We start from the raw sequence: 12487 nt of genomic DNA on the forward strand, positions 1-12487 counted from the left end.
AAACAAAACCTAAAGTATTATTTATTCATGTGTATGTGTGTATGTCTGCATATGAAGAGGACAGAAGGGGTCAGATCCTCTGGAGCTAGAGTTATAGGCAGTTTGAGCTGCTAGATATCTTGGGTCCTCTACAAGAACAGTATGTGCTCTTAACCACTAAGCCATCTCTCCAGCCCTATATTATTGTTACATATATACATGTATAAATATATAAATGCAACTTGCTGAGTTTGTTTAATATTGCTGTGTATATATGATTTTAGGGCTGACCATTTTGTAGTGGATAACCAACTACAAGGCTTGTCCCTAGAAGAGAAATTTTCCTACTCTCAGTAGTCATCAGTTGCCTATAGTTCTTTGTCTAGGGGCCCCATGAAATTTTCTGCTTTCTCATTAGTTTGTCTATTGGTATTGTCAATGTTTAAGGTACCATGTTGCTTAGCTGTCATGGGTATAACTTTCCTGTCATTTCTAAGAGAAACACTCTCACAGTACACCTCCTAGTATCATTTTTCTTAAATATCTTGTAATTAAAGGTTAGCCCACCATACAGTCTTTGCCTCCTCAACTCTGCTAGATGAAAATACTCAAAGAAAATATAATGAACAATAGAATTCGGATTCGAAAAAAAGTTCTATAAAAGTTGTGTTGGTAACTAATCCAGTTTGCTGACCTGCCATTCTAGAGCAATATTACTAAGTGTTAAAGTGCATAAAAATCACAGTGCAGATGGGTTAAGCAGATCTGACACACCACAAACTGTACTTGCTGCTTGGTACGGAATCATATTATGAGCATATTCCAGGAACTAAAGAAATGGATTTCACTAATCAAAGAAATATAAGGGAAAACATTGGTCCTAAGAGAACATTTAACTTAATTTTAGTAGTGATATATGTGCACCACAAACCTACAGGAAGAATCATGTACACTTAAATGTTCTTTGAGAAGAGTTAAAATATTCTTTTCAAACTCTCAAGCTAGTAAATTTATGCACCATCAAGCTTTTTAAAGAAAAGTAATTAATTTTCAATAGTACCTTATTTCCCTGATAGTTAAATCTCATTCTTGTAATTCTTGGATTGCCACCGGATCGAAAACAGGTTATTTGCTGAGAATGGCCCCATTCAAACATTCTGACACTCCCATCTTGAGCACCTGTCAGATCTGCATTGTAAGATGACAAAAATTAAATATTTATTTTAAAAACTTTTGAAAAAATTCTTAACACAATATTGAATTATTCATCAAAGAAGTACCTAGGAAATAAAATCTATTTATATAAATTTACTTTGAAGTTTTATTTTATATAAGAAAAGTCACATGATGTACTTTCATTTGACTGAGAATATGTTTTCAAACAAAAAAGTAGACACATTTAGATCACTATAAATTATGATTCTTCTCAAAATTATCTTAATGTCTTAAGAGTCTAAAATAAATATATTTTATAATAAACATTTAATAAATTACTGAGATTATTAAAGAATCAACCTTTATCAGCCATATTATTAATGTTAAAATTATGCATTTTTCTAAGACAAGGTCAGATTTAAATACCATAGTAAAGGAGAAATTTTAATTTAAAATTATTTTGATGGATTTATTATCTCAAATATATGCTAATGTCTGATAATACTAATTATACTATGGAATAAATAAGTCACTATTTTTGAGAATGATTGAGATCATTTATATATAGCACTCAAAATAATAAATGGCACCCAAATTATATTAATTATAACTGTCAAAATTAGTATAGAATAGGGATAATGAAAATCAGTATAGATAAATGCCCAGCAAGTTGCTAATTATGCTATTAGTTGAGTTTTACTAATACTTTACCAAATATCTAATAGCAATGAATTCAGGCTGTTTTAGAATATTTTGTCGTGTACTAGGCAGGGGTGTGAAGGCGGCAGCATAATGACTTGGGACTCGTTGAGGGGATGTGAACTCTTTTCTTTTCCTCCCAGGATAGCTGCTTAAAAACTGTTTACGTTTTCCCAATATTATCTATAGTGCTAAAAACACTAATTGGGAAACCTCTAAGCTATAATGGCTCTGGTGTATGAACAAATCTAACCACAACTCACTATAAACAGTAAGACAATAACCAAAGTTTCAGCTCTAATAAGTAATTTACCACTTCAATGAATCAAATTTCTTTCTGTCTTGCTTCTGCAAACACCTTTAAATTTTTCTCCTACTACCTTAGTGTGACAGTTAATCTTTACTGCCTGGGTTTAGATTCATTTAGGAGATCAGTGAGGCACATCTCTGGGTGTGCTTGTAAGAATATTTTTAGAGGATATTAACTGAAAGATAATAGATGTACCACAAATATGGGACATGACATTTCATGAGCTGGGGAACCAGACACAATAGAAAACTAGCTGAAAAGGACAGCATATCCTATTTCTGTGGTTTTTAGCTGGCTTCCACTGCCCAGATTTCTGTTCAAGTGACAAAGGACTTAAGGCTCTGAAATAATGAGCCAAAATAAATGATTCCTCTCTTCTCAGCTGGTCCTCTCAACTATTTATTTGATGACAGCATTGAGAAGCTAATGAATATCTTGGTAAAGCTTTAAACCACCTATAGGCTAATGTATATACATTAAAAGGACAAAAATAAAAAGTCAAATGAAATGAAGTCAACCCAAGATAAGAAAATAGAATTCTATAATGAGAATTGATCAAGATAACCCAAACTGAAAAGGTGAGAGAAATGATAAACTCATTAACCAAAACAAAAACCTCTGTGGAAAGCCTCTCCAATGGAAGGGATCACATGGAAAACTATGTTACGGCTGGACGATAAACTAAAAGAATTGGCTCAATGAGTACAGGAAAAAAAACAAAGAAGAGAGGAGAGGAGAGAGAAGGAAGGAGAAGGAGGAGAAGCAAGAGAAGGAAGAGAAAAAGGAGGCAGAGAAGAAAAAAGAGGAGGAGGAGAAAGAGAAGGAGGAGAAGGAGAAGAAAAAAAAACAAAAGAAAGAAAAGAAAAAGAACATGGGGAGAGCTTCGGGACAGTGCCAAAAGACTTTAGGAAGAAACTGTAGACCATATTTGCTGGGTTTGATCATTAACAATGAATAGGTAGAATAGTCTCTCCTATTTATAAGACATAATTAGAAAAACTGGTTATATTACCAAGGTTTTGACTAGAATGTCATACTTGAGAATTCACATAATCAGATATACAGCTTTAAATCATTAAGGTGCTTTTATGTGACAAAAAAAGCAACTTGAAATAAAACTGGCCTAGCAACATGTACACAGTTTATATCATTCTCTTACATGTTTATCTTACAGCTGAATAAGGACTGTCTATCACTTCTGGAACCCAAGATATTTGGAGATCTTGGGAAAAAAGGAACCCAACTCTAGGGAGACAAAAACTGTTCTTCTGACCTTATCTTAAGTATCTTTTCATCTGTGTTACTTTATAATAACTTTTACAATAAAGTCTCAAACATAAGCCAAGTGTTTCATTGAATTATTCTAGCAGATTAGTCAAACCAAAGGAGAAGGTTGGGAGAACCCCCTGTATAGCCAGATGTATAGGGGAAGTGAACTAAGTGAGGCAGAGGACAAGCTTATGTATCTGAGCTCTTGACTTGTGGCTTCTGAATCTAACTGCAGGTAGAGAGTGTCATAAGTTGAATTGAATTAACAGCACACTAAGTTTACCTTCAGAGTGGGATACCTGCCTAGGGTAGGGAAAAGAAAAACCCACACAACTTCCATAAGAAGTGTTGCTGAGAACAACAGAATGTATTTTCTCACTTAGGAAATTATAAAAGTATTATCTCAATTTCTAACAAAAACTCAAAAATAGTGGCTTAGGGTACTGGCAAAGTGGTATAGAGCTTGGCTAGCCCAAGCATGGGCCTGGTTTTTAGTCCTAGCAATGGCTTGTAATGTTTTTTTTAAAATATCTGGAGAAGAAAAGGCCTACTGAATTACCTGAGTTTCAAAGTAAGACTTTAGGAAATCTTACTTTGTTGCATTTGCTTATATAATATGCACTTATTCTTGAACTAACTTATTTCTGGGAGAATGTGTTCATGACTAAGAAGAAATACTGGGGAAGAAATCAAATGAGAAAAAATCCAAATAATTTAATTACCTTTAATTTTCTAAGTCTCTTTCTTGTCCGTTATGGAAATTCTCTCTTATAAGACAGTGATGATTTTTCTTACCTAATACTTATAAAAATTGGTTTACTAATAGCTGTGGAAGTTGGGGATATCTTTTTAAGTCTGGGACTAATAACAGTTACTGCCAACTATTAATCTGGTGATTATATGCAATAGAGTTGACAGTATATTAGGTCCCTTCAATATTTCAGGAAGGTTACAAACCTTACTGCAGAGGGTAAGAACATTTTTAAGCAATGCCAAATATGTTGCTTGCCAATATTATTTAAACTTTGCACATAAAATACCTTTTTTTTTTTTGTGAAAGGGCCTTATTTTGTAGACCTGGGTGTCTCCCAAGTGCTTAAATCTCAGGTATGTGCTACCCACATGCTATGCTAAATGCATACTGACATCTTATTATATACACTTTGATGACTATTTTAGTTTTTCTTCAAATTCTTTCCTCTTTAAAAAAATTTTTTCGAATTTGTATTTATATGTGTGGATCATGTTAAGGCCAGAAGAGGCTACCGGGTCCCTTGAAGCTCGAGTCACAGGAGGTGGTGAGCCCGACATGGGTGCTGACCAAATTTGATTAAGTCAGCTCCAAAAGTAGCAGAGATTCTTAACTACTGAGCCATTTCTTCAGTCCCAGATACCTATAAAGTTGTAGGAACTCAACGTTAAGGGAGTCAATATAATATTTTATTTCAATTTGTATTTGGTATGAGAAGTCATTCTCTTCATTTAAAAAATTTTTTTCAACCTTTTTATTTGACAAAGTATGCAATTTAGATAACATGATTATAGCACACACTGGAATACAGAGGAAAAGAACACAGAACTTTGTTAATTTTATTTTAATGGACAATTGTTTATGAGAAAGGCGGCTAAAATTTTTATATATTATTAATTTGTAAAGACATGAATATCTCAATATACTCCTATAACTATTAAGGGAATGACATACTAACATATATATTTCAACCATCAGTTAATCAATACTTTCAAAATTTTTTAAAAAATTTTCATTTAATTTTGGCTACAACAAAAGAGACTTAAGATTTCTTCAAATAAGATCTGAAAAAATATATCTCCTACTTTATAAGAATTTACTAATAACTCCTTTTATGACTCCTATTAACGTGCTTGATGAAAGACAAACTGATAAAATTAGTGTAACATAAACTCATCTATGAAAAATAAGTAGGATAAAAATTATCTTTCAATTGAAACTAAAAGTTTCCCACGAATTCCTTATACAATTTATATAAAAAATGTAAAAGTAAGACAATCATTGTTCATCATTGCCAACTTACAGTAAGGAAGTGTTGGATGTGATGTCATTCTTCTGACATTATTAATGGCTTTCTTAGTCATCTGGTAAAAGAAGAAATATTTTATAGTAACAATAAAAAATAACTAGAACTTTAAGTTGTAGGGCTGTATACATAGTTCAGTCATAGAGCACACCCTAATTATGAGTTATGTTCTGATTTAATCTTCAGCAACACACAGAAACATACACATAGTTCTACCTATCAGTTAGTTAATCAATATCTCCAGCGACTCCCTTTTTGGCTAAACCAAGAGAAACTTAAACATCAGAATTACTCTACTTTTTTGCCAACTGATTCATTTTAAATCATTTTTTGAATGATTTAACTATCCTGTTAAGTAAGAATAAAATAGCTATGTAAAATTAAAGGAAACTATAGCTATATGTTAGTTTACATTGTGCATCAATCTTGAGATTGCAACAATCTTAGTTGGTCTTTTGGATTTTAATTGTTTAACTAGTCTAAAGTTGTGGTGATGTGTGGCATTGGTAAGGGTGGCAAAAAAAGCAGGCCATCAGAATGGTAGTGACAGGAAGAGAAAGATCCCTGTGGATGTGTTCTAGTCCAGAACAGAAGCTGCTGTTAACAAATACAGTACTGATCATCCAGTAACAATATAAGATCAATTCTCCAGACAACAAAACCTTGATGAACATATGACTATTACTTTAAACCTCACATCTAAATCCCTTTATTTTGTTTGGGGGTAGGGTTGGGAGAGACAATTTTTTTTAAAAAAAGGTTTTATTTAATGTTAATTTATGTGCATTTGTGTTTTGCCTGCATTTATGTCTATGTAAGTATGTTGTATCTCCTGGAACTGAACTTACTTGTGGGCTGCCATGTGGGTGTTTGGAATAGAACTCGGATCTGCTGGAAGAGCAGCCGGTGTCCTTAACCACTGAGTTATCTCACCAGCTACAGAGACAAAATTTTGTTGTATAGCCCAGGCTCACCTGTAACTTGCACATCGTGCATCACCCCCCTGAGTGCTGGGATAATTAATTATAGGCATGTCCACCATGTCTGCCAAATCCTATGTTCTGAATTAAATATATGTATAAAGGTTCTTAGTCTTTCTTTTACCTTTTTGTTTGTGACAAAATTATCACAGAAAAATAATAAAACACAGATTATAAGTTTTTCTGAAAGCAGGTAACAGAAAATAAAGAAACCATTGGTTATTTGAAAAGATTCATATAAAACAAACCACCTTATTTTATTAGTATTTTTTTCTTGAGAGAGGAATAGGGGTAATCATGAATCAGAATGACTTCCAATTAAAAAGCTATTAAGATGGTAATTCCCTATTACTACAGACAATACCTATGCAACTCATTGAACATAATTAGTTGACAGCTGGTGCCTACATAGAGCCTTCACCTCTACCGACTAGTGTTCATGGTATGGAGAGTACTTTGCATGGTCTCAGAAGGGAAAGGTAAACTATAACCCACCTACAAACCCTGCTATTTACAATGGTGACATGCCTGCAAGGTGGTTGAAAACCTGAAACTAGATAGGCCACAGACCTAGGGAAAACTAAATACAACTATTCTGTCAAAGGAACACAGCAAGAAAATGACTCCTAATGACATTCTGCTATACTATACTGATGCTATAGATCAGTTCTTTGCTCAGCCAGTATCAGAGCAGCGTTCTTCTGCAGTAGACCCACAACAAGACAATGTACAGAGTTGGAGCTCTTGGAACACTCAGTACTAAATGAGGGTGTCTCCATCAAACAATAAAGTTTCTTTCATACAATATATTCTGATTACATTTTCCCCTCCCTTTATGGCTCAGGGGATGCGGAAAGATTGTTAAAGAAACAAGGCTTTGTAGACATAACAAGACTGACACACATATGACATCAGAGACTGTGGTAGTATGCATAAGGCCTGCACAAGTCTAAGCCAGAGAGTACCCCATTGCTGAGGGAAAGTAGACATAAGCCTCCGTCCCCAACCCAGAAGCTACTTCCAGCTGATAATGACATGTAAAAGAAAATTCAGTTCTGGCCAATGGAGTTTCATTGGGTATACAAAACCATACTTAAGTGCAGGCCCTATGCTCGGCAGTAGATAGCCAACACAAACCTAACTCAACAGTATTTTTTTGGGGGGTATTTTATCTCATTATGCTTTGCCAGAGCATTTTTTTTTTTTTTTTGATTTTTTGAGACAGGGTTTCTTTGTAGCTTTTTTTGGTTCCTGTCCTGGAACTAGCTCTGTAGACCAGGCTGGTCTCGAACTCACAGAGATCTGCCTGCCTCTGCCTGCCTAGTGCTGAGATTAAAGGCGTGCGCCACCACCGCCCGGCTGGCCAGAGCATTTTTTTAAACCTCATAGATCTTATATGTTGTGATTTCTGATTTTATTTTTATATAACATATTTTTTGTTTTCTATATGTGCAAATATGTGTATCTCAGTATCTGTGTTTCTTGTACTTTTTCCTCGACTCTTTTCTCCTGTTTGTTCATTTTGCTCTATCCTGGATTGTTTATTTTTAATTTCATTGTCATTATCATGATTATTATTCAGATGCTTGTTTGTTTTCTAATGAGAGAGAGAAAGAAAGGGTGTGGACCTGGACTTGAAGAGGAGAGGAGATAGGGGAAGGGAAAATGTAATATCCTTAGTCATCAGAGAAATGTAAATTAAAACTACTTGAGATTTCATCTTATCCCTATCAATGAATAAGATTAATAAAACAAGTAAAAGCACACTCTGGAAGGATTCAAGGAAAGGGGAACACTTATTTACTGCTGATGGGAGTGCAAACTGGTATAGAAATCAGTGTGAAATTTCCTGAGGAAGCTGGGAATTGATCTATCTCATGATCCAGGCTATACCACTCTTGGGCATATATATCCTACTATGGAGATACTTGCTCATCCATGTTCATTGCTGCTCTAATAATAACAATCACAATTTGAAAACAGATTAGATGTCCATCAATTAATGAATGCATACTGAAATGTAATATATTTGCAGAATTGAAATATTATCCAGCTGTTTAAGACAAATGATATAAGAAATTTGCAGGTAAATCAAGCTAGAAACAATCATCCTAAATGAGATAACTCAGATCTCAAAAGATAAATATTGGGCTGAAGAGATGGCTCAGCAGTTAAGAGAACTGGAAGCTCTTCCAGAGGTCCTAAGTTCAATTCCCAGCAACTACACGGGGACTCACAATAATGAGATCTACTGCCCTCTTCTAGCCCGCAGGCATACATACATGCAAGCAGAACACTGTATACATAATTAATAAAATCTTAAAAAAGGGAGAGATTGCATGTTTTAGCTTATATGTAGATGTTAGATTTTAAGCTTTACATATGCACTTCAATTACAATAACCACAGAGGTTAGGTTGCTCCTAAGAACCAAGGGCGGGGAGATCTTCCAAGGAAAAGGAAATAGGACATAGTGCAATAAAGAGATAAAGAGGAAACTTGAATACATTTAAATGTCAAGAGGGGTGGGAGAGAGGGTAAAGGAGAAAATATGGGGAGGGACAATTAACACTAAAGGCTTTTTAACAGTCATTTGAAAATCTACTACCCAGAAGCTTCCTAAAATGTATACATATATGAAAGGAATGTAAGTGGAATCACCATATAATAGGGGAAATAATTAGACAACTTATGTTACCAAGTAAACTCCCTAGTAGCAGAAATGTGTTACATCTTGCAAAGATGTTAGCCAAACATATTCCATAGACTCTCTTAATATCACAGACAGTTGTCAAATCTATTAATTACCTTCTACAACCTGATGTTGAGTCTCTAATGCTGAAAACAACACTTACTCGTGTCATCGAACATGGAGAAACTGAACTTGCGCCCAACTAGAAGGTACATTCTTACTGACTACTTATGAGGTACTTTGCATGATACTGGAAGCTAAAAGCAATCATCAACCTCACCCAGCGACAAACCATGTTACCTACAATGTATCTGCCTATAAGATATACTGGTGCAATATTAAGGGAGTAACTAATCACTTTTGGGTTGGAATTAAAACACTGAGACAAAATAGGTCATGTGTCTATGGAAAAAATTAGAACTATTTATTATTCTGCAGAAGGAACACAACAATAAGATAACTACTAATGGCATATCACTATACCCATAGATCAGTGCCTTGGCTCAACTCTCATGAGAGAAGTTTCTGAAGTTGTTTTCTTGCTGTAGATGGGAATTAACACAGAAATCCATAAATATACAATGTGTAGAGACTGAGACACTTTGGAGCACTCAGTCCTGAATGGGATGTCTTTATCAAATCTCTTCCCCTTCAAAGCTCAAAGATTTATGTTAGAAGGAGGCAGAAAGATTTTAAGAGCCAAAGGTAGTGGATAATTCCAAGTATGTAAACAGTGTTTTCTAGACACAACAGGGCTGATACATATATGAACTCACAAAGACTCTTGACAGCACACATAAGACCTGCACAAGTACAAAACAGACAAAATACTAGCATAGAGAAAAAGAAGTTGACACAAAGTCCTACTCCTAGCCAAGAAGTTATTTGCAATTCATTTCTGCTAGCAAAGGGAACAATTAGTTTTCTCCATTGTAATGTGATTAGATTTATCAACCAGACTCCAGGGCAGGCCCAATGCCCAGGTATAGCTGGCCAACATAAAACAGATTCCATCACCAGAAGAACATAGTCCACAGAAACAACTAAGCAGGACTCATTGGGGCTCACAGAGACTGAAGTGTCAACCACAGAGCCTGCATGGGTGTACACCAGGCCCTCTTCATACCTGCTATAGTTTTTATAGCTTGAGGTTTTGTTGGACTTTTAACAATGGGAGTAGGTGTATCTCTTTTTCCTGCTCTTGGGACCCTTTTCTTCCTACTGGGTTGCCTCATCCAGCCTTGATATGAGGGTTTGTGCCTAGTCTTATTGAATTTTGTTGTACTGAATTGATATCACTGGGCGAAAAAAAACCAGACTCCATTATACAGCTTATGCAGAAACCATCTTTCTGACTATCAACAGATACATGTGTGCCCAGAAGATGAAATATATTCATGAGATAAACATAAAAGCAGTGGGGGAAATACCCATAGCTATTTTTAGGGAAGAAATGTAGTGGCACATGAGAAAATTACAGATAGAAGCAACCAGTCCACAGACAGTGTTTTTTGCTCTGTTTTGGCTTCTTCTTCTTCTTCTTCTTTTTTTTTTATCTTATTTTGCTTTTCTTCCCTTTCTTTCTTTCTTTCTTTTTTTGAGAGAGAGCATGAAATTGGGTGGGAAGGGAAACATGAATGATCTGGAAGGAGCTGGAGGAATAGAGAAAATATGATAAAAATACAATGAATGAAATAAAATTTCTAAAAAGCAGCCCTAAAATTTGCATAGGAAGAATATTCAACTGTAAAAGTGCTGAGAGTTGCTGGTAGCAATGGCTTTACCAGAGACACGAGAATACACAGCACATGACAGCTGAGAGTTCAAGTGTCAACCTACTGGGTGAATAATTCTCTGATGGAGGAATCTCATTAAGTAAGGCTTATAGGACCACAGACTCTGGGCCGGTTGCCTCTGTCTGTAATTTTCTCATGTGCCACTTCATTTCTTCCCTAAAAATGGGTATTTTCCCCACTGCTTTTGCGTTTATCTTGTGAATATATTTCACATATTGGGCACACATATATCTGTAGATTGTCAAAAAGATATTTCCGCATAAGCTGTATAATTTTGATGAACAGAAATAATACTAGAACATTTTTCATAGCTCAGACTGATGTAGGAAAATGACAATATTCTCAGTTACAAAAACAGCTTTTTACATATTTGCTGATTTTAGACTTTAGAACAGATTCAAAATAGGCTAGTTGCCCCTGCAAAATATGCAAAAGGGCAAGTTCCCAGGTGTCTGTTTGTTGAACCAAAGTCAGGCTGATAACATAAAGACCTAACTCCCTGCAGCAATGGACTTTCTGCATGTATTCCTGGTCTTGGTTTGTGATGCAGGACTGAAGGTCCAGAAACTGAAGCTTGTTTAAGTTCTGAATTTCAATGTCACTCTCTGTCTGGGAGCCCTGACCACTGAGAGCTAAAAGAGAAACTATGCGACTTATCAGATGTTATTAGAATGGGTCGGACCCTGTATATGTAACTCACAATTGTCCAAAGTTAGGGGGTTGAAGGAGGTGCATGTAGAAAGATCTATGTAGACAGAGTTTTGCAAAGGGCTTTGTAAAGAGCGTGTAGAGCTATGGAGAGAAAGCTATATAAAGAACTGTGTAGAGCTGTGTAGAGAGCTGCTGTGTAAAGAGTCGTGTATAGCTCTGTAGAAGACAGCTATGTACAAGATGAGTAGTTGTCTAGAAGACAGAGCCGTGTAGAGAGATGGAGCAGTAGCTGTGTAAAGACGTGTAAGGAGAGATATGTAAAAGAGAGACATGTAATGGAAAGATGTGTGTGTAGGAGAGAAGAGATGGAGCTGTTGAGGAAAGATGTATGGATAGAAGACAGCTATGTAGATATGTACAGCTGTGTAGAGGAGGTGTATGGTAAATGTAGCTACACGGAGATGTTGAACACTTGTTTCGTTTTTGGCTGCTCAGCCCCAAAATAACCACTCAGAAACTGTATTAATTAAATCACTGCTTGGTCCATTAGCTCTAGCTTCTTATTGGCTAACTCTTACATATTAATTTAATCCATCTCCATTAATCTGTGCATCACCACGAGGTCGTGGCCTACTAGCAAAGTTTCAATATGTCAGTCTCTGACAGTGGCTCCATGGCTTTTCCTTCACTCTGCCTCCTTTCTCCCAGCATCCTGTTTAGTTCCCCGCCCCACCCTGCCTAACGAAGTTCTACCCTACCAACAGGCCAAGGCAGTTTCTTTATTCACCAATAATATTCACAGCACACAGAAGGAAATCCCACATTATGGAGACAGAGAGATTTCCAGAAAGAGATTTTTCTTTTATTTTTGGTTTTTCGAGACAGGGTTTCTCTGTAGCT

At 35.7% G+C, this 12487-nt stretch overlaps 1 protein-coding gene across 4 annotated transcripts in view; it reads right to left on the reverse strand.

Annotated features, from left to right (window-relative positions):
* Dmxl1 (Dmx like 1) overlaps window positions 1-12487 on the reverse strand; it is a 148040-nt gene that overhangs the window by 11021 nt on the left and 124532 nt on the right. For all 4 annotated transcript variants that reach the window (XM_075968687.1, XM_075968684.1, XM_075968689.1 and 1 more), the window contains 2 exons: window positions 5467-5527; window positions 1040-1167 (listed from right to left, as the gene is read on the reverse strand). In XM_075968687.1, the coding sequence (XP_075824802.1) occupies window positions 1040-1167; window positions 5467-5527 (189 nt within the window). The remainder of the gene's footprint in view (window positions 1-1039; window positions 1168-5466; window positions 5528-12487) is intronic.

Source organism: Microtus pennsylvanicus, chromosome 4 (assembly GCF_037038515.1).
Source record: "Microtus pennsylvanicus isolate mMicPen1 chromosome 4, mMicPen1.hap1, whole genome shotgun sequence".
Taxonomy (NCBI): Eukaryota; Metazoa; Chordata; class Mammalia; order Rodentia; family Cricetidae; genus Microtus; species Microtus pennsylvanicus.